This window comes from Paramisgurnus dabryanus, chromosome 4, assembly GCF_030506205.2.
Source record: "Paramisgurnus dabryanus chromosome 4, PD_genome_1.1, whole genome shotgun sequence".
Lineage (NCBI taxonomy): Eukaryota > Metazoa > Chordata > Actinopteri > Cypriniformes > Cobitidae > Paramisgurnus > Paramisgurnus dabryanus.
In genome coordinates, this window is record NC_133340.1 from 21,052,479 (window position 1) to 21,076,849 (window position 24,371).

A 24,371-nucleotide genomic window follows, 5' to 3' on the forward strand; every position below is an offset into this window, starting at 1 on the left:
AAACATGTAAAAGTTGTTTCTCCCATCACTACAGTCAACTATCTGCGTCATAAAACAATACGCAGTACAAATAAAACATAGCTCATCTAGGGGATGGCAGTATTTAGTAGATTCACATTCCACATATACACAATTAATTGTTTTTAATTGTTGTTGTTATTTTGATCTCAATAGTGCATTAAGTAATACTCCAATTCAAAACTATGTCCCAGCTAACAGAAAAAAGTTCTAAGAACGTTTCCTGAAAGTTCCCAAGGTTCCCAAAAACGTTCTGCCAACGGAAAAAGTGTCCAGTTTTCTTAACGTTCTAAGAACATTTTTGTGTTGTCTCAACGTTAGAGGAATGTTACATTTTACAATTTTTAAACGTTATGACAATGTCATGTTTTAATGTTCACACAATGTTTAAAACAACAACTGTTTATTATGCTGACTTGTTTGACTGTTATGTAAATGATAGAGAAACATTGCATTTATTTTTTTTATAAAACATTATTTCTGAATGTTCAGTAAATATATTGCTGTAGAAAACACAATTCACTTATTAGGTTTAGATGTTGATGTTTTGTTTAGTTTTAAGTCACCATTATTGTGATTAGTGTTTGTTTTAGTTGGACTCTTGACACTTGACTTTTTGCTTGCTAGTTTCTTCCCTGGTTGTGTTAACTTTTGTTAATACACCACATTTGTTATGAACATGTGAAGTTAATAGTGAAATTCTGTGGTAGTTGGTACATAATGGTAAAGATCATCACTGAATTGATTTACTAATCAAAAGTTTATTTTCTGTCAATAGTGTAAATGAGATCCAGCACTTTCACAGCAGTTTGTCATTAAGGAGTTTTAGAAACTTTGGACAAAAAATAACTGCTGTATAATTGGGACTTGTATGAGTATGAATCTCAACCATGGTGACAACTAAATGAAAAACTTCATGCTGCAATGCATGCTGGGTATCATCAAATTACAAATCTCATTCAGGATTCCCAGCATGCACTGCAGCATGGATAAGTAATGTTTTTTTGCAATTTTTTTTGTCACCATAGTTGAGATTCATACTCTGATTCTTGAGGTTTGTGTGTCCTAATTACACAGCAGATATTTTTTGTGTTAAGTTTCTAAAACTCCTTAATGACAAACTGCTGTGAAAGTGCTGGATCTCATTTACATCATTGACAGAAAATACACTTTTGATTAGTAAATTAATTAGGTGATGATCGTTACCATTATGTACCAACTACCACAGAATTACACTATTAACTTTACAGGTTCATAACTAATGTGGTGTATTAACACAACCAGGGAAAAAACAAGCAATCAAAAACTCAAGAGTCAAGAGTCCAACTAAAACAAACACTAATCACAATAATGGTGACTTAAAATTAAACAAAACATCAACATCTAAGCCTAATAAGTGAATTGTGTTTTCTACAGCAATATATTTACTAAACATTCAGAAATAATGTTTTATAAAATAATAAAATGCAATGTTTCTCTATCATTTACATAATAGTCAAACAAGTCAATTTAATAAATAGTTGTTGTTTTAAACATGGTGTGAACATTAAAACATGACATTGTCATAACGTTTAAAAATGGTAAAATGTAACATTCCTCTAACGTTGAGACAACACAAAAACGTTCTTAGAACGTCAAGAAAACTGGACACTGTTTCCGTTGGCAGAACGTTTTTGGGAACCTTGGGAACTTTCAGGGAACGTTCTTAGAACTTTTTTCTGTTAGCTGGGATACTACTATTAACATAATGTATTATAGAAAGTCCTAAGTTTAGATGATGTCAGCAGTCTCCCAGCAAGCCAAAAGGGTGACAGTTGTCAAAGGTTTTTAATTCCATAATAAACCACAGGAAAAAGTAGCTTTAGAGAGCAATTTAAAATAGTATTTTGTAATTTGTATTTGTTGGGGTCTATGAAAATGCCTTGGTATTTATATCGAAATACTTTAGTGTTTTGTATTTTTGTGTTTCTAAAATACTGTAAAATACTTTGTAAGAAGTCTACATGGTGACATCATAGAAATGCGGTCTCTGATTGGTGCGTACTGAGAATTTTGCCCAGCCCCAGCCCAGAAAATTGATCCACGTGAAAGATGATTGTCAAGGTACAGTAAAAACGTGCAGGCTGACAGCTTTTCATCAATTTTTTGCGTAATTTGCTATAACTTTTAAAAGTTCATGTTAAGTTTTGGTGTTTGTTAAATAGAGCTTATACATTAGAATAATAAAAACATACGATAATCACCTGCACAGTATGCACTATCCCATAAAGTTGGTCTAACAAACTCATAGACATAATAACCGCCTGTGCAGGCTTTGACTCTAATAGGATATGACTGAAAAAAGCAGCAGTAATTGTCAGAGTGACCACAAACATCTCTTGTGACCACTCCATCCTCAGGATTTGGGTGTCCACCTCTTAGCCACAGTGGGATTTCATTACCACATCTATACATTGCAACACATGTTTCTGGCATTTGAGCACTCTGGTTATTAAGGTAAAGCCGATACCAGCCGACCCAACTGACAGAGGCATCAAAGACGGAGGTGTTAGGATAGCTGGTGGATCTTCTTGGATCATCCAGCACAAGGTAGTTAGAGCACGGGTCAGAAGAGAGATCATCTATAGGTATATAAAAATAGGTATAATTTTTTGAAGAAAGATTCATTCAACAATTACAGGTACAAAAAATAAAACACAGTGCCCCTATCAGTTCTACAGATTAATGTTGAGATATGAGTATATGGTTTTTGGGGACAGATTTAAATCAATTACCTGCACAGTATGCCATATTGCATACAGTTGGTGTAACAAGCTCATAGACATAATAACCACCTGTGCAGGCTTTGACTCTGATTGGATTTGACTGATAATAGCAGCAGAAATTATATGAGTGACCACAAACATATCTGGTGACCACTCCATCCTCAGGTTTTGGGTGTCCACCACTTAACCACAGTGGGATATCAGTACCACATCTATTCACTGCAACACATGTTTCTGGCATTCGAGTGCTCTGGCCATTGAGGTAAAGTCGATACCAGCCGACCCAACTGACAGAGGTGTCACACATGGGCGAGGAAGAATAATAGTTGGTGGATCTTCTTGAATCATTCAGCACAGTGTAGTTTTTGCAGGGATCTGCAAAGAGATTATCTGCTCAATAAAAACATTGTTTTCTGAAAAATGCAAAATCTTGTTTATCCCATTACTAAGAGGCATAACTATATAAAGAACGTAACAAAACATGCATGATAGTCAACTGAAAACCCATATAGTTAATCCTAAATAACTTTTTACGCAGAATATTTTTTATCATTATGCTGCCTCTATGCATTTCACATCGCTATAGACAACACAACACTTTACATTACCAGTAGAGTTGATCGTTGTGATGGAGTTAACACTGCTAACATCTGAAACATTTTATGAATAGAAGTTAAAAATAGAGACTCAAACATGTTATCACAAATGTAAAAATAATCTGATTCAAATATGATTACCTGCACAGTATGCCATACTGCATTTAGTTGGTGTAACAAACTCATAGACATAATAACCACCTGTGCAGGCTTTGACTCTAATGGGAAATGACTGGTAAAAGCAGCAGTAATAATTATAGTGACCACAAACATCTCTGGTGACCACTCCATCCTCAGGTTTTGGGTGTCCACCACTAAGCCAAAGTGGATATGCAGTACCACACATATTTTTTTTAACACACGTTTCTGGCATTTGAGCACTCTGGCCATTAAGGTAAAGTCGATACCAGCCGACCCAACTGACATCTCTGTCACACATGGGGTTGAAAGAATTATAATTGATGGATCTTCTTGGATCATCCAGCACAGTGTAGTTGTTGCAGGGATCAGCAGAGAGCTCATCTGTTTAATGAAAACATTGTTTTAGGAAAACATGTAAAAGTTGTTTCTCCCATCACTACAGTCAACTATCTGCGTCATAAAACAATACGCAGTACAAATAAAACATAGCTCATATAGCGGATGGCAGTATTTAGTAGATTCACATTCCACATATACATGAACAATCAGTTGTTTTTTATTGTTGTTGTTATTTTGATCTCAATAGTGCATTAAGTAATACTCCAATTCAAAACTATATTAACATAATGTATTAAAGAAAGTTCAAGTTAAGATGATGTCAGCAGTCTCCCAGTAAGCAAGCCAAAAGGGTGACAGTTGTCAAAGGTTTTTAATTCCATATTAACCCATATGAAAAAGCTTTGGCGAGCAATTTAAAATAGTATTTTGTAATTTGTACACAGTAAAACACAGTACAGAGTTTATATGGTCCCAATCTACAGAGTGTTAAATTAACACTAAATCAGTGTTAAAGTTAATGAGATAATGAAGTGATGATTAAGACATTAATGGTGAACACCTGCTGGTCATTCCGTGTCAAATCAACTTAAAAGTGACATAGAATGATTGAACGGGGTATTTATCCTTGTTCTGTGATGTGACATGTAGACAAACATTTTTTTGGGGGGGTCTGTAATGCCTTAGAAGCTTCCTAAAAACCTCTCTCAGATATCTCTATTAGGGTGGGGGATTTTAAACAAGTGTTTTTGCACCTATTTGGCTCCCCCTACTGGCTTAACTTGCAATCTCATTACTGATTGGCTGACTTTGCTGCCACTCAAAAAATTTAGCCAATTATTTTAAAATGCAGGGGCAGTTAGATGCCTGTGATGTCATAAGCATCAGTTTTTCAGATTGGGCCGTTTTCTGGCTGACATTTCTAATGCCCGGAATACACTGCACGATTTTTGCCCTCCTATAAGATCATTACCTTATCACACTGTGCGACATTGCTCGTTTAAAATCGGGTACGAGAGGCATGTAGACTGTACGCTTCGGCGGCAGCGTCACATGTTGCGCAATGTCACCAGCATGGGCTCGTGGTAAACAAATATTGGCGCGCAGGTCGTAGCAGCAAACACTCTGTGCCTTGATCATGCTGAATTTCTGACACTGTCATTTCTCACACTATCAACACGATTAGTGTTTCCATTAGTTGGGCACTTGGGTCTTGAACTTTAGGGGTAATCTCCTTTTGTTCATTGTGTTTATAAAACACATCTGTTAGAGCAGAGGGAGGTGATATTGATCTTAAACTGTTGACATACTAGTTGTTAAGTATAGTGATTCAATGATCTCAAGCTAAAAAAAAAATTTATGTTCTATCAAATCTGTTGTGTTTCTGTGCTGTAAATCTATACCCTTAAGAGTTAATTTTTTACACTTATCAAATCTGTGGTTTCAGTCGGACACCCTGAGACATCAACAATCAGCTAATGTAACTCAACCCTGGTGACAATCAACAACAAAGCTTCATGCCGCAATGCATGCTGGGTACCAGGATTTTAGAAAACTTTTTCATAACTCCCATCATGCATTGCAACATGACACAATTGTGGAACTTTCTTAACATTTACTGTCACCATTGTTTAGATTTGTATCAGAAGTCATGAAGTCTCTCTGAACCAAAAAAAAAAAAAAAAACTGTAACACAAAAGCACTCTTATTCAAAACTGTGTCATTTGCATAGAGAATACATTTTTGTGCTTTGTTCTTTACCTTTCTCTTAACATTTCGTATATAAGTTGCTTAAACAAACAATTTTAGATGAGATGATAGGATTTCTTCTACATCAAGCAACAAATAATTGCTTTTATTGAAACACTGATGGAACTGCTAAAAGTGGTGCACTAGCTCAGAGAAGGTCAAGGGACAATCTCCTAACTAAAGGAAACACCAATCACCATAATGGTGACTTCAAATGAATCTAAAACACAAACTGGAGATTTATTGTGATAGTTTTTGTGATGAATATCAATTTCACATGTGATTACATCACGTCAGAAAGAAGATTGGTCTACTATATATCACATGTGTGGATTTTTTTTAATGAGTAATGGGAGTATTTTGGGCGTAACGTGCAATAAACCAATGAGAGTCTCAGCTCTCATCCCCTTTAAAAGCCTGTTGCGCTGGCGCTATGTCTAATCCATTTAGATGACGGACTTTGTAAACTGAAAAACTAAGCGGAGGAAGAAGATCCCCAGTTTAAGATTAATGTTAAATAATTGTGTTGTTTTTCACTTGTATTGAAATTGTTATTTTTTTTTTATTAAAACCTTTAAAACCCATTTTCTTTTAGTCATGCAATTAAAAAAGCAGGCTTTTAATTGTTTTAAATGTATGGCTAGCCAATATCATCAAAAAACTTTTTACAGGTATGTAAGAAAAGGTTTGTACTCTAAAAATACTTTATTTGTAGCAAACAGGAGACAAAGAATTTACAAACGGCTCTTCACACGTTTCAGCACTTTTTTTAAGCAAAGAGTTTTTTTTAAGCATTACTTAAAAAATTTTTTCATCTCACCATATCCACAGGTACAGAGTCAATAAATCTGTGAGGTAGCATTTAAAGAAACATTTAAAGACAGATGCATTTGTTTAAAGCAAAGCATTTATTTACTTACCAGGCTGCAGGTGAATCAGCTCGTTGCACCTTCTAACGTATCATAATTAGTCCTCATTTATGTCCAAGAGACTCAATAACAATCTTTTACATTTCAATCCTTTAATCTTTTTATATTTAAAAGCGTTTTTTGTGCTGCTGAGCATTCATATGTGATAAGAAAACCTGCGTTGTCGTCCCGTTTATATAACAAATTTTTCTAACGCGCTCTTTAAATAACAAAAAACATATTGCGTAGTCTAATTTAGTTGCCTCAAAATATCAACGCGCCAACAATGCGCCTGAACATACCTCGTTTTTAGATCAGAACACCCATGGGTGCAAACATGGGCGCAAATGCATTTGCTATTTAAACAACGTGGCTCTAAACGTGAAAATTATAATTGCACCGGGTCGAAACTAGCAAAACACACTTGTGTCGCACGTGCGCTGCATTGCGCCGGGTGTTAGATAGAGCCCTGGGAGTTTTACTGTGAATTTGATGGGGTCGATGAAAATGCCTTCGTATTTATATCGAAATACATTAGTGTTTTGTATTTTTGTGTTTCTAAAATACTCTAAAATACTTTGTAAGAAGTCTACATGATGACCATAGAAATGCGGTGCGTACTGAGAATTTTGCCCAGTCCCAGACCAGAAAATTGATCCATGTGAAAGATGGTTGTCAAGGTACACAGTAAAATCCCCAGTGTTAAATTAACACTGCTCGGTGTTTATATAATCCACACCAAGATTGGTGTTAAAAAAAACACTAAATCAGTGTTAAAGTTAATAAGATAATGAAGTTATTGAGTCATTAATAGTGAACACCTGCTGGTCATTTTGTGTCAAATCAACTCAATTTTGGAATTGTTCCTGTCTTAAAAATTTTATTTTGTTGACTCTTTTTCTGGAGAAAGTAATACTAAAATGAGGAAGAAAGCCAAATTATTAAATGCAATAGATGAAATCACCATAGTTAAATGAACACTAACATCATCTCTGTTTGAAAACTAAAATTACAACTTGCTTGCAGAGTTACATGGATGATAGGTTTAACTTCTAAAGAACTGCTGTTAATCTGGTTAATAAAGTAAGTCACCATTGCTCCGATTAGTGTTTCCTTTAGTTGGGTACTTGGGTCTTGAAATTTAGTGTTAGATTTCTTCTGCTAATTGTGGCAGTGTGTTTATCAAACACATCTGTTAAAGCAGAGGAAGATGAGAGAAGTGAAGTCTATAACTAACACTATGTTAATTAGTATAAAACTTGGGAGTCAATGATATTGTAAAAAAAAATTATCACTGAATGTAAGTGTCTAATTTATGTTCTGCCAAACCTGTGAAGCTCCCATGAAATCCAACAGTGCTGTAAAAGTCCACATACCCTGACGAGTTAAATATTGTTTACCCAAATCTAATCTGTGGTGCAAGACAGACACACTGAGACATCAACAATCAGCCTATAAAACACAATCATGGTGACAATTAACAACAAAGCTTCATGCCGCAATGCATGCTGGGAACCAGGATTGTAGAAAACTCATTCATAAATCCCATCATGCATTGCAACATGACAAAAATTTAGCAACTTTCTTACCATTAACTGTCACCATCGTTGAGATTTGTATCAGAAATCATGAAGTCTCTCTTAAGCAAAAAACAACAACAACAAAAAACACACTAAAGCGTTACAGCAGTCTCATTCAATACACTGTCATTTGCATAGAGCTTTTTATATGTCTGTTTCTTCATAATAAATTTGTGACCAAATGTTTCAATAATTTGTAGAGTAGAAAATAATAAAAATAAACAACCTGAGAAGGTCAGGAAGGGCTTCCCTCTACATGAAGCAATGAACAAGTGGTTTTACTAAAACATTGTTGCTATTGCTAAAAGAGGAGATTTAGATCAGTGAAAGTCAAGGGACAAATGCCTAACTAAAGGAAACACTAATCACAGTAATGGTGACTTCAAATGACCTCATAACAAACACAAACTTATGATTTAATATGATATATTTTGTGGCAAATGTCTATTTGACTTGTGAGACATCACGTCAGAAAGAAGATTTGTCTACTAAATCACGCGTGTGGATGCTGGAATAGTTGAGCACTTTTTTTGTATTTTGTTCTGACAGCTGTTTAGAAGTTAAACTTATCCATTTAGAAAATAATTCTGCAAGTTATCATTTTATTTTTCAAACAGAGATGCTGATAGAGAGGCAAACGTGAAAGATTGCAGCTTTTGGAGGCATACACCCAACCGTATTGATCTATTGCATTTAATAATTTGTCTATCTTTATTATTTTAGTATTTTCTCCAGAAAACGAGTCATCAAAATAAAAATTTAGAGACAGGAAAATGTCCAAAATGTAATTGATTTGAATGACCAGCAGGTGTTCACCATTAATGTCTTAATCATCACTTCATTATCTCATTAACTTTAACACTGATTCAGAGTTATATTTTTAACACCAGTCTTTTTTAACACCGATCTTGGTGTGGATTATATAAACACCAAATAGTGTTGATTTAACACTGGTAGAGTTAATTTAACACTGGGGATTTTCCTGTGTAAGAAACGTGCAGGCTGCCAGCTTTTCATCAATTTGCTATAATCTTTAACAGTTCATGTTAAGTTTTGGTGTTTGTTTAGCCTAGGCTAAATAGTTTGGTTTGCATACCATTGCATGAAGGACTGCCTGACACACAGTGGCGCACCGTGGGTACTTCAGCTGGGCCTTCAAAATATGCAATGAAGTGCAAATGCCTCTCCATCCATAATACTAGGCTATTCGTATTTTGTTAAATCATACAGTGAACGTGTAAAAATTCTGAGCACGCAAAGTTGAATTACAGAATGGGCATTGTCTGCCTTTAAATGCAGTTTTAAAGTTTAAAATTACTTTAATCTAACTGATAAACACAAATACAGATTCTGCTGCTCTGTAATGACAGGGGCTCTGTAAATTTGCATTTAACAAGCTTAAATTATGTTCTTTAATTTATTTTTTATTTTTGGAAATATATATTTAGCTGTAGGATACCTTGTTAATCTTTTTCATAAGGGGAAATATAGCACCCTGCGTTCTCAGTGCACCTCCTTGTGGCTTATAACTGTTGTTATAAGATATCCAGGGCTCGCAAAATCGCTAGCCCGAGCCCCGAGTTCCCGGGGCTATTGCGAATTCTTGTCGGGCTACCAAAATGTATCTCTGCCCTGCCCATCGGGTATAGCGAGGTAAAAAATATTTGAATGTTTTCGCATTCTCTCAGATTTAGTTAGGAAATTATATTGTATGTAATTCGGCGTCGTCTGTCAGTCATTACTATCCTCACGTAACAAGTGAAACTGTCAGGAAGTAAAAGTATAATTAAACCTATTATTTTCTCATGTTCGCGTCATATGCACAGTCTCCTCTGCACGCGCTTCTCCCAGCTGTGCTCTTCACACGAGTACCCGCTTAAGTAATTTCGTTTTTACCTCAGCCCTAGCTAACCACAACGTCAATCACGTTTTCCGCCATTTACCTCAACCACTCTCACCGCAGAGATTCGGGCCATTAGACTTTATTAATATTAACGGTCTATGATCTTCGTCTTTGGTGTTCAACGGCTGCTCGCATCCAGTTTGTTGCATGCTTAGGACTTCATGAAGGCTTACAATGTTTTGTTTTTTACCCGCCCACTTGAAATCAAAACGTGATTGGTCGATTTGCCCGTCACTCTCCACACCAAAACACATAGCTTGGCCTTCCCTGGGATTCATGAAGTCCTAACCAATGAATGAGCCAGATAACCGGGCCTTAATAGAGACAGACGATTCTGATTGGATTAGATGTTTTCGTGACATGAACCTGACAGTAAGCTTTACGTTAGAACATAGATGACAGAAAATATATTACATGTATTGTATTAAATTGAATTAAATAGAAATTTAAAAATGTAAAAACATCTTTTTATTTAATATTATTTATTTGTATTATTATAATAAAAAATCTTTTTATTAATTTTTTTAGGCCTTCTCTGAAGGCGTAGAAGGCCCTGAAGGTTCCCCACTGCTGACACACAATATATTATTATATTTATGATAACAATCAAATAATTAATTAGTTAGAAACAAATTTTTGCAAAGTTGGCCCTTCGTTACTGGTTGCATATGTCAGATCTTTGCATGACTCAATCCGAGTCAATGTAATGGTGAAGCAATAGATCAAATAGTCCAACTAATGGAAGGTTTGCGAAGAAATTTAATGCTCCCTTGTAAATGTATTTTAAGTATTTTCAAAATACAAAAATACAGTAGTTTATTTTGATACATTTTGTAGCTGCCGTATTTTGTAGTTTCTTTTAATACACTTAAAACTAAGGTATTTGGTATTTTATTTTAAAATGTTTCTTTGCCCAACCCTGACTGCTGACACATTGACAAAGAAACACATCTGATTTACACTTACATGGCATGACAGAGATGATGCTCAATAAAGCCATAATAATATCTGAAATCAAAAACAAACACACAATTAATAAATCACAAACAAAATGAATGAATACTTTTTATAAATAACTATATTAATGAATTAAGGCAACAAAAGGTCTATACTCTAAACTATATTTTTTGACATTTTGAGTTTAATATCAATATTTATCATACAAAAATTAGCAATAACAATTAGAAAAAAAATACATATCAGCATTGGATTTAAAACAAGGTTTATCTACTCACTGCTTTTAAATAGAAATGATCATTCATATTTCATAGTAAATAAAATTATGAAAATTATAACCCAGCCTTGATCTACACAAACAGTTCTCAAACTAAATCTTTGTGTACAGTATGTTCTATATTTTAGAATTAATTGCAAAATGTAACTACTCTTAAAAGTCATGACAAGAAAACAAACATACTCTTAAAGGGGTCATAGCATGAAAATCTGATTTTTTCCATGTTTAAGTGCTATAATTGGGTCCCCAGTGCTTCTGTCAACCTAGAAAATGTGAAAAAGAACAACTTTGTAACTTAGTTTTGGTAAACCATTCTCTGAAAGCATGTGAAAAATGAATAATTTGGTTGTTCAGATTTCGCCTGTTTAGTCATAGGTAGCAAATCTTCTTACAATAATACTGCCCATTAATCTGCACTATCCAACCACGGCACTGCCATTTATTGCAGAGAGAAAGAGAGAGAAAAAAATTGACAGCACAATTGAATTTCAACAAACCACCATTATGGTGATCAGTGTTTGCATTTCATCAGCTCATTTGCATTTTAAAGGACACACCCAAAATTGGCACATTTTTGCTGAGGCCTACAAAGTGGCAATTTTAACATGCTGTAATAGATTATCTGTGGAGTCTTTTGAGCTTAAACTTCACATATGTACTATGGGGACACCAAAGATTTATTTTACATCTTAGAAAAACTGATAATATGACCCATTTAAGAAGGGTGGATGCATTTTTGATAGATCAGTTGTAAATGTTATATTCAGAGGTTGTAGAGGTCTAAAGACAAAAAAAAATACATTTTGCATTAGAGCTGTCTCAGATAGCAAGGGACAAGACAAAAACCATTAAATCAATGTTAAAAATGATCAATATCATGTTTGCACCAGGGTTATTAGTTTAAAATTAAGTTATTAAGTTATTATTAAGTTTTGTAATGTGTTATTTTATTTCAGTTTAGTTTTAGTTCTTCTTGGTGGTGCATAAATAGTTTTGATTTTTACTTTTAGTTTTTATTAAGTTTTAGTATAGTTTTAGTCTATACTATAAAGTTTTAGTCTATCTTTAGTAATATCATGGTTGTGGTGGTCAAAAGTTTACATACACATTGCCAAATCTGGAAATGTTGAAAATAAGAGGAGAATAAGAGGATTTTTTTTTAAATAAGGTTTGTTTTTATTTAGTCCTGCCAATCAAAGTGGAGGAAGGACGGGACAAATTCCACACTAGCCCAACACTCTAAATTCTGTTGGGTTATTTGCATGGTAAATATATACAAATATAAATATACATTTTTGGTAATAAAATAAACCTATGCTGGGTTGTTGTTAACCCAAACATTAGTTGAAACAACCCAGCATTTCATTGAAACAACCCAGCATAGGTTTATTTATAACCCAACATGTGTTCTGTCTAATAATTACCTAGCATTGGGTTAAAAATAACCCAGCAGAATTTAGAGTGAATCAGCACATCCTACTTGATACCAATAGTATCGGCGTTTTCAGCCACGTTTAAATGCTTCGGGGAGTATAGTACACTGAAATAATTAAGCCACCTTCAGTTATTTTAGGGTTTGCCAGCAGAAGGCAGGTTGTCTTAATAAACTAACCGTAGCAATGAGATTATGTTTTAATAATATTTAAAAAACAAAAACGCAAGTAATGTTTTCCTAAATTTGATTTAGATAGGTTCGTTTGGCAGGTCCACATTATAGTTGTAGTTTAGTTTTCGTTTTTTTTTTGGAAACCTTCATTTTTTTATTTAATGTATTATTTAATCTGTTCTTAAGAGTTAATATTCAATTAAGGCTGTTTGACTGTAGGTCAGTTATTCTGTTCTTGTCCATTATTCTTTCATTGATTCTGTTTGTAAACAGCAGTAGTTTTTTTCTTTATTTTTTTGAAACTGACTCTTTTGCTGTGGTGCTAAAAGGCTTAAAGTGAAAATAAAAAATTAATTATGGCAAGTAAACTGTAGAAAAACAGTAATATACTGGTAATCATTTTGCAAAGTAATTACTATAAAATTATGGTGAAAAAATATAAACTTTCATAACCAAATATCATTAAAAACAGCTACTCATGTATATCACAAGCAAAACAGCAAAATCAAAACAACAACCAAAATTTTATCTTAAGTATTAATGTAAAGGTGATCTTACCTGTAGTAAGTTACAATACATATAATGATCTTCACCTGACACGACTGAACACAAGCAAGTATTTATAGAGCTGTTATCTGATTATCAGTCCGATGAGGAAATGTTTCTTTTTTGCTTTTACTCATTTAAATGTTTAGTTCCTTTTTTGACATCTGATCAGTTCTCTAATATTACTGATTTACAAAACGTGCATAATTTTTTTGTGTGGCATTCAGATTTATTTTATTCTGTGGTACTCAGTTTTATTTTTGATTTTGCATTTAATATGTATTTATGCATGTTTTTCCCTTTTGGTCAATAATTACACATATTTATTAATTGGTCAAGAATTATTTTAATGTTTAGTTTATCTTGGCAATTGGAAACCATAATCCAAAAAGCAACCACTAAACTGAATGTCAGTGAATTCAAACTCTTTGAAAACAGAAGTATTTACACTTAGGTCTGATTCTAGTCAAATTCAAATTGATTGTTAATGTTTGTTGTGTATTTTTTTAAGAGCTTAAAAAGGAACCGTTGAAGAGCAAGAGGGGCTGTTTTACATAGATTACATAGATTTCACTAACCTCCTATTGTGTTATAGTGAACTTAACATCGGCATTATGAGGAAACATGGTAAATAACCCCCCCCCCAGTCTCTTTCATTTCCCTTCTCAAATTCAAAATTATAAAAAATTTTATATAATTGAGTCCTGTACAATATAGTAAATGTACTCAAAAAAATTTTCACATGTGCAATCTAATATATGTAACCATACACAATATACATAAACATATAAAAGCAATACAAATATAACTCCCCAAACAAACAGCTGATAAAAGACTTATTCTAAATATTCAATAGGACATCAAGAGATCATACATTTTCAAATAAGAATGAGAAAAATTAGAAATGAGATATAAAAAAAAAACATTGATTCTGCTATAGTGTTTTTTATCATAATAAATAAAAAAAAATCTACTAATGGATCTTCAGTATGTTCTTATGAATGCGAACAGTCTGGTCCTTAGTTATTTCTGGGGGCATCTTTGATGGTTTTAGGTTTAAGGCTTCGGAAAAAGAGCACTCATCCACTTTATATACTGCTGTCTGACCTAAACAGGAATGAAATGAGAGAAGCAAAATTAATTTGTGTATGTGTGGTGTTTCAGGAAATTAAGTATTCAGTCAAGTTAACATTATTTAATAAATGTATTCTTTTGTGAAGAGATAGAGAGAGATGAACTAGACAAAGCACTCAAAAAGATAAACCAAAAGGGTTGATCAACAAATGGAAGAGATGGACAAAAGTGAGAAAAACAAAGCACTATGGCGACATCGCTACAAGATGCATGGTGAGCACATCTATTTAAAGGGAACACATCATGAAAATCTGACTTTTCCATGTTTAAGTGCTATAATTGGGTCCCAGTCCTAAGTCAATCTAGAAAATGTGAAAAAGAAAAACTCAGTAACTTTTAGTTTTGGTAAACCATTCTTTGCAAGCACGTGAAGAATTAGGCCATTGAAATTAAGCTCCCGTTATGATGTCAGAAGGGGATCTTATTATAATAAAACCGCCCCTTAATCTGCACTATGCAACCAGCACTGCCATTTAGTGCGAGAAAAAATAATTCTTACCTAAAGTACGTTACAATACATATAACGATCTTCACCTGACACGGCTGAACACCAGCAAGTATTTATAGAGCTGTTATCTGATTATCAGTCCGTTGAGAAAATGTAACTTCTTTTCTTTTTTGCTTTTACTCATTTAAATGTTTAGTTCCTTTTTTGACCCCTGATAAGTTCTCTCATTTTACTGATTTACAAAACGTGCATAATTTTTTTTTGTGTGGCATGTATTCAGATTTATTTGATTCTGTGGTACTCTGTGGTAAGATTTTGTATTTAATATGTATTTATGCATGTTTTTCTCTTTTTGTCAATCACACATATTTATTAATTGGTCAATAATTATTTTAATGTTTAGTTTATCTTGGCAATTGGAAACCATAATCCAAACTAATCCAAAAAGCAACCACTAAACTAAATGTTAGTGAATCCAAACTCTTTGAAAACAGAAGTATTTACACTTAGATCTGATTCAAGTCAAAGTCAAATTCAAATTGATTGTTGATCTTTGTTGTGTTTTTTTGTTTTTGTTTTAAGAGCTTAAAAAGGAAGCGTTGAAGAGCAAAAGGGGCTGTTTTACATAGATTACATAGATTTCACTAACCTCCTATTATGTTATAGTGAACTTAACCAGAGGTTGGTAATCCATGTGCCATGAGTAAAAGTCCTCTCCAGTATTTTGTTCCAATCACCTGGATTTGCTAATTAGCACAGTTTTTAAGCAGGAGGTGAGCTCCTGGCTCGCGAAGCCTTCAAGGAAGCGCTGCCTGAAAGGCACCCCACGCCCCCGAGCGTTTCAGCCAATCACAGTACTGGTGCTAGATATCGAGCCTTCCGGCAGCTTCTGGCAGTTTGAGCTCACCAATGGTCAGGTGAGTACCGCAGATATGTTAAGATGAATGTTTCGAGCTTTTAAGTGACGTATGTCTGCATTTTCACGTGTCCGTGGCACGACTGTCTTTTTTGTGACAGTTTTCGCGTATTGGTTACTCAATTGTTTTTCACTTTTTCAAATCCTTGTTGCTTGGGATTGGGGTTAGATTTGTGGTTTTTGTCAGATTTTTAAATTGCTTTCATGCGAGGATAAAGTTGGGTTTGGCATAAATGCGGATGTTATGTTTAGCATTGGTTTATATTTTTATTTGTCAGAATTTTAAACTGTTTTTGCTTGGGGTTAGAGTTTGGTTAGGATGTCAATTTATGTAACAGAAAGTTGTTCTAACCCCAATCCCAAGCTACAATGGTAAGAAAATTGGGAAAACAATTGAGTAACCAATACGCGAAACTGGCACGAAAAAGAAAGTCGCACCACGACAACGTGGAAACACGTTTCTTAAACATTCGAAACATTCGAGCTGAATATAAATACAGTCACATTCCTATCTTACCATATCTGCGCTACTCACTGGACCAATGGTGAGCTCATACTGCCAGAAGCTGCCGGAAGGCTCGATATCTAGCACCAGTGCTGTGATTGGCTGAAACGCTCGGGGGCGTGGAGTGCCTTTCAGGCAGCACTTCCTTGAAGGCTTCGCGAGCCAGGAGGTCACCTCCTGCTGAAAAACTGTGCTAATTAGCAAATCCAGGTGATTGGAACAAAATACTGGAGAGGACTTTTAATCATGGCACATGGATTACCCACCTCTGAACTTAACATCGGCAAAATGAGGAAACATGGTAAATAACCCCCCCCCCAGTCTGTTTCATTTCCCTTCTCAAATTCAAAATTATAATAAATGTTCATACAGAAATCTGATATAATAGAGTCCCGAACAGTATAGTAAATGTACACGACTTATGGGGGGGGTGATAGTGTAAATTAAGTGTAAATAACTTTCTTACAGTAAAAGATATCTCAAAGTGATGCATATCTGCAGAAAGTAGAGACTCTAAGCTTTCAAACAGTATCTCATATGTGTTACTGGGGTCCATGACGGACCATTAAAGATTAAAAGAATATTTTATATTAAGTGACCCTATTTTTATATTTTGGACCCGGGACAGGGTCTTCAGGGTTAGGATAAACTGCAGGATTTTTGTACTCCTGTAAGACTTCATCACACTGTGCGGAATGGAGCATTTAAATCTGGGTACGACAAGGATGTAGACTGTACTATGATTACACTATTAAACGTTCCATTGAACGTAGACTGTGACTGCTGCAACACACGCAAGGTCATCAGCATGCGCTACAAATACCAGTTCACAGGTTGTAGCAGCAAACACACTGTGCGCTGATCATGCTAAATTTCTAAAACTCTCAGAAAACTATCATATGCTATCTTTGGTCACAAGACTGGTGAAATGCCCGTCTTTGAACCTCTCTCACGGCATGACAAAGGGTCACATAAATTACGATGATTGTTTCACAATGGCAATCTTTCGTCTGGGACAGGCAAAAATCGTGTAGTGTATCCCAGGCTTAAGATGAGGCACTTAAAGACACCAGAAAGACCAAGAGATGATGGTGCAAAGGATTAATTAGATGGGCATGGGCAGATAAAGAGCAAACACTGTGACACTTTACACCTGTTACATTATTAAGAGATTTCAGAAGGTGCAAGTAAGTTGTAGTTGTAGAAGAAGATTGTAGGAAGATTCATACCTCATTATTGAGGACACAGTGGATCAGGAAGATGAAGGTTCCTTGCTGTGAGTTTAAGATCAAGAAGATAATCTCAACCACCTTTTTGTTTTCAGAGAATGGGCCAAGGATCCAGGAACAACCAAAAATTACAAACTGGGCCAGAGTTTTAAAAACCATAATCCTGGAGAGAGAGAGAGAGAGAGAGAGAGAGAGAGAGAGAGAGAGAGAGAGAGAGAGAGAGGAGAGAGAGAGAGAGAGAGAGAGAGAGAGAGAGAGAGAGAGAGAGAGAGAGAGAGAGAGAGAGAGAGAGAGAGAGAGAGAGTGTTTTATGTGTTTTTCTTTTGAACATGTTTCAAACAAGATGATATTTACTTGGTTTGTTTCGTCCGTGAAACTTCAGTGTTCAGCTTTGTGAGAGTTGCTCTCAGACTAATGATGATACTGATGAAGAGAATCGTGTTTATCTGCAGAAAAAAACACACAGTTAAGAAATTAGTTTTATTTTTTATTTTTTTTAACAAGTCCAATGGTCTGAAACTAAAACATACTGCAATAATAAAACAAGCAGGTCCCAGAAAACTCCATATGAAGCGTCTTTCCTCTTTAATCCAGCATCTGTTTATAGAAAAACACTAATGTTTCAATAAAAACTTCAGGGGCCTCATTTATAAAGCGTGCGTACGCACAGATTTGATCGTAAAGTGTGCGTAGGCAAAAATCCACGGCAAAGTCCATATTTATAAAAACTGTCTTTGACGTGGAAAAGTGCTTAGCGCCACGTCAGGGTCTGAGCAGACGTACGCACTTTTGCTTGTCTGATTGCTGCAGGTTTTTGGAAATATAAGCCATTCTTGCTGTTTGAAATTGGGTTTAAACATTGACACGCGCTCTTTTATATGTCTGACATTAATTACGCATTTTTTAAAGGCGGAGATCTGAAACTGCTCGGCTGCGCGCACAAGTTCAAGTTCATTTGCGATTTATGGATTTGAAAGAGGTACGCGCGTTTTCTGCGCGTACGTTCGGTTTATGAATCACACGTACGCATTTTTGTTAAATGATCGTAAGATCAAATGTAGGATGGTTTTTACGCAGCATTTTATAAATGAGGCCCCAGGTCTTGTAAAGAATTAAATAATCAGTATGTTTTAATTGTGTGGGTAATTTTGATCCAATGTCTGCACATATAACACATATAAATCTTCAAACTTACTTTTCACTGCCATAACCATCAGGAAACACACCAGCAGACACGCCTACTATAACCAGAGGAATTATATATCCAATCAAGAATCTGCTCCTAAGCCCCACCCTCTGTCTGGAGCTGATCTGTGATAGGTTCGTCACACAGATGAAGAGCAACACAGCTTCAATGAACATCCACACAAAGCAGGAGAGAAAGAAGAAGTGAAGAACGCCTGATATCACAGCACACAACACCTGATGAGATTGAAAGATTATTTCAGAAACTAAATACATTGCGGCTCGAATATGATATGCTGTCCACTAAAGAAGCAGAATGTGCCCTCCTTAGGTCCAAACAGCGATATTATGAGCAAGGAGATAAAATTGGCAAACTGTTGGCCTGGCAAATACGGAAAGAAGATGCAGTGAGGTCTATTAATGCAATACGTCGAGTTGATAATACTGTTATAAGAGACCCTATTCTTATTAATCAGGAATTTATGCAATTCTATAAATTGCTATATACCTCCCAAGGTACGGATACTGTAACAATAAACACCTTCCTGGACAATTTAGATATACCATCTCTTACTGAAGTTTCCAGGGACTGTTTAGAGGGGGAAATCACTGAGGTTGAAATACAAGAGGCCATATCATGCCTAGCTGCTGGCAAGTCGCCTGGTATGGATGGTTTCTCTGTAGATTTTTTTAAAGCATTTATACCCAAATTAATTAGGCCACTAAAGGACATGTATGTGCAGGCTATAGAGTCTCAACGTTTACCAGATTCCCTCGAACAAGCTATGATAACTCTCCTGCTTAAACCTGGTAAAGACCCTTATTTGTGTGGCTCATATAGGCCAATTTCACTACTCAACTCAGACTACAAGGTTTTTGCCAAAATTATTGCCTTAAGACTGGAAAAAGTAATTTCACAGTTAGTACATATGGATCAGACAGGATTTATTCAGAATCGATGCCTATTTGACAACGTTCGCAGGCTTCTAAATGTCATCTTTTCCGCCTCTCAGGTGGCCTATCCTGTTATTGCCGTCTCTTTAGACGCCGAAAAGGCCTTTGATCGAGTCGAGTGGCTATATCTGCTTTCAGTCCTCCAAAAAATGAATTTTGGTCCCAAATTTATTAATATGGTTAAGATGCTTTATAATCACCCAACAGCAGTCATTCAGACAAATAGTGAAATCTCAACCCTATTTTCCTTGGAGCGGGGCACGAGACAGGGTTGCCCACTGTCTCCCCTTTTATTTGCCCTAGCAATAGAGCCTTTAGCTATCGCAATCCGCTCGCATGATGTCATTAGGGGTTTTACAACCCTTCAATCTCGGCATGTAATTTCTTTATACGCAGACGATATCATGTTATATTTGATCAATGTAAACTCCTCTATACCAGCACTGACGACTCTACTACAAGATTATGGAAATATATCTGGTTATAAAGTTAATGTAAATAAGAGTGTCTCCATGCCCCTTAATATAGCTGCTACTCAATTACCCCTTAGAAATTTCCCCTTCACCTGGAATATGGATAAATTCACATATCTAGGACTACAAATATCCAGAGATCTATCTCAGTTATATAACTTAAACTATGTTCCTTTACTTAAAAGAGTAGAAGGGGATTTAGATAGGTGGAAATCTCTCCCTATTTCATTAATTGGCCGGGTAAATTCTATCAAAATGACTATATTACCAAAGTTTTTATATTTGTTTCAAGCACTGCCCCCTGTTTTACCAAAGTTTTTTTTTAAGGACCTTAATAGAATTATCTCGAGGTTCCTATGGAAAGGAAAAGTCCCACGGGTCAAGCTAAATTCATTATTTATGACATTTCGGAATGGAGGACTAAAGTTACCCAATTTTTATTTGTATTACTGTGCAGCTCAGCTACGCTCAATTTGGATTTGGAGATCAGAATGCGCCTCTCCTCCGGCCTGGCGACAATTAGAGGAAACACAAGTACAGGGTATAACTCTTGCTGCAACACCTTTTATTCCTCTGAAATCCGTAAAGAAATTGACCTCTAATCCTCTGATCGTTGGTACCTGTAACATTTGTACAGACCTTAGGAAAAAGATGAAATGCAAACAAACTCTATTTAGATCCACTGCATTTTATTATAATCTTTTCCTACCCCCAGTCCTTAAAGATGGCATAACCAAACAATGGTATGGCCGCGGTATTCAGACTTTCGATAAACTTTATGAGGGGGATACACTCATGTCTTTCGAGCAGCTACAACAGAAATTGTATCTCCCTTCAAAATTTTTCTTCAAATATCTACAAGTTAGACACTATATTCAAACTCAGCAAGGTGGTCGCTTATCCAATCTCCCCCTCTCCCCCCTGGAGGACATTTTATCTGGTAAAAGCAACCCTAAGGGTCTCGTATCATTTATCTATAGCAAGCTATCCCATTCGATGGCTGGTGATCTTTGCAATGCTAAATCTAAATGGGAGAAGGACTTGGAGTGCTCATTCAATGATAATGAATGGGAAATCATATGTGAGAAAGCTCAGACTTTATCTATCAATAGCCGGCATAAACTCATCCAATTTAATGTAATACACAGAGTCTACTATACCCCAGTAAGACTACACACCTTTAAAAGTACCTACTCGGAGCTATGTCCCAGATGTAAAGTGCAGAGAGGGACACTTTTACACATGTTGTGGTCTTGCCCTGACCTAGAGGTATACTGGGAAGGAGTCTTAGAGATCATTGGCACAGTTGTCGGTACTAATATTCCCAGGGAGCCCAGGCTTACCCTATTGGGGGACACTTCATTACTGGATGAACACAAGGGGATAAATCTGAGGTTTGTTAGACTAGCTCTTTTAGCAGCAATAAAATGCATAACATTGAGGTGGAAGGACTCTAAACCACCTACTACTTCTATGTGGACTACAGAAGTATCATCATATGTACCTCTTGAAAAAATAACATTTTGTTTGAAGAAACGTCAAGACCTGTTTGTTAAATACTGGGGCAGTTTTCTTTCATATATGGGTATAACAATAGCAGGACAAAATACTTAAACCTCATGTGACTTTAAATTCCTTTTTCATATTTAATTTGTTTATGGTCTCTCAGTGGCATTGTGGGAGGGAGGTCTGGGGTGTTATATTGGGTTGTGATATGGAAAGAATTATTCATTTTGTACTTTGTTTTACTTTATTTTATTTGATGGAAAAACCCAATAAATATAATGTTCAAAAAGAGATTGAAAGATTATTGAATAATAAATCATTCTTACACAAAGAGCCTGCAGTCAGCTATAGCTCACATTTAAAGATGCTGTATGTCATGAATAATTCTCACCCTGTGAGGTTTTATGAGATTGATGAATTGTTGTGTGAGTAAGAACAGAAGATGAGCAGACAGCAGACTGATGCAGAGGTTGATTCGAGCTACATTGTTCACTCCAGGTCTCCATCGACAGAAAGCAAAAGTCAACAGAGCCAAACAATTAAATAGCAGACCTACGATCACAAACACCAAATTCAACAGATTCACCAGCTGATCATCAACCTGTGAAAATATATCAAATCAAACAGTCAAACTTAGATTCAATGTTAGGTATACTTCCTGTCTCCTGAGATACCTATGCGTGTGCGTACAATAAGAATGTGATTGGTCGAGCCTGGTCGAGTTCGAAAAAATAAAATGGCGGCCAAGGAAGCGACTGGAGCACAAATTTATTGTAAATAAAGGTAGATTTTCACTTTTTACACATTTTAATTTCTAGCGAGAAATTAGTATTGTGGTTTTCAAATATGTGATTAGTTATCACAAAGGCGTTCTCTTTTTATATTTCAAACATGCTGCCTTTGAAGTGTGTCCAAAAGTTTTTCTTTGAGCTGCCTTCATGCCTCCGAAGTCATTTCCTCATAAGGCAGCGAGGCAACGAGTCACTGCCTTGAGTTTTCGGACGCAGCCAGTGTTAGAGTCAATTGGATACTTAAGTGAACATTTAAGTGATGATTTTTTGATTATTGAAGACACCTGATAATGAGCAGAATCACTGAATGAAAGAGAAACACAAAAACTACAACTCTTACTAAATTGTAGAGGCATGCAATTTCACATCAACAATAGCAAGAGCCTGCTGTAGGTCCTGTGATGAAATTTTAGGGTTTTTGGTGACCTCTTTTAGCATCTTGCTGTCTGCTCTCGAGGTGAACTTGCTTGGGCGGCCAGACCTGGGCATGTTGACAGTTGCTTTGAATGTCCTTTGATTATTTTCCAGACAGTGGAATGACTCTCAAAGTTTTTGGAGATCTTTTTAAATCCCTTTCCAGACTCATAAGCTTCTACAATCTTCTGTCTGAAGGCCTCGGATAGCTCTTTTTATCTCAATATGGTGTCCACTCTCACATCAACAGCCAAGAGCACACCAAACCAAATGTAGTAGATTTAAATAGGGCAAGCCTCCTCATATCAATGTTCTAATCATGTCTACTTGTTATGATACACCTGTGTGTGATTTTAGCCCATATAAGTGGGAATAATTGTTGGGATGTCCTAACTTTTTCCTTCGTGACAATTCACATTTTTGTCAATCTTTTGTTTAATGAGTAAAACTAGGTTGGTTTTTGTTGTTTACCTGCAATTAAATCACTTTCTTTTCCAGACAAAAATAAAAACAAGATGAAAACCAGTGATATGTAAATATTTCGTAATAAAGAACAGAAAATGTAATGGGGTGTCCAAATTTTTTCACATGACTGTAGTACAGGGATGTAAACAGCGCGCTTTTCGGCGCCTCGTGCTTTTTAAACGTCAGTTTGGGTGACTTGGGTCTGAGAGGGTTGGAATTGTTCAAAATTTTGGTGTCTTCGTGAGGTGTGTAACTATAGGGACAGCGATATTACCAACTTCTTTCTAAAGAAGCAAAAGTCAGATGCAGATCAGGGCCAAACAGATCCCAGTTGTTCTATTTTTGCTGTATACTTAATACATATATAATTGTGTACATTTTGAAAAATAAACAACTTTAATTTAATCTATATACATTTTGTGGAAAATAATTTATTTTTAGTGTAATTGAACACTTTGTATATTGACCCCCCAAAATAATACCTTGCCACCCTTTTGCCACCCCTGTTTTAAAAGTCTAGCTCCGCCACTGAGTGAAATGACAACAGTGGTGTTTTATAAATTATTTGAGTTTTCTTCTCTGCATTTGGAAGAAATACCATGTCAAAATAATAAAACTGCTTTGTTGTCATTTGTAACAAAAATGTTTACGATGCTTTGAGGGTTAGTAGAACTTGTGAGAATCCCAATGTATAAATTTCACCATTGTTTAGTTCTCTTACCTTTGTTGGTATTCTGCTGGTTTGCATGATGAGAGCAAATGTTGACAGATGAAGACATGAACACACAGTGTGGCTGCTGTTGGTTTGTACAACAGAACAACCATCTACAATCCACTCACTGATGTTCCAGTACACACAGGAAAGATTTCCTCCAGATACAAACTCCTTTACATGAAGAAAAACATTAAAAAAATACTTTAAAAGGAACATGTCACAATAATTTTTAAGATGTCAAATAAATCTTTGGT

At 35.6% G+C, this 24,371-nt stretch overlaps 1 protein-coding gene across 1 annotated transcript in view; it reads right to left on the reverse strand.

The window, feature by feature from the left end:
* LOC135760440 (adhesion G protein-coupled receptor E1-like) overlaps positions 1–24,371 on the reverse strand; it is a 37,083-nt gene that overhangs the window by 5,333 nt on the left and 7,379 nt on the right. The window contains exon 10 of the mRNA XM_065274425.2: positions 24,124–24,288. Within this exon, the coding sequence (XP_065130497.1) occupies positions 24,124–24,288 (165 nt within the window). The remainder of the gene's footprint in view (positions 1–24,123; positions 24,289–24,371) is intronic.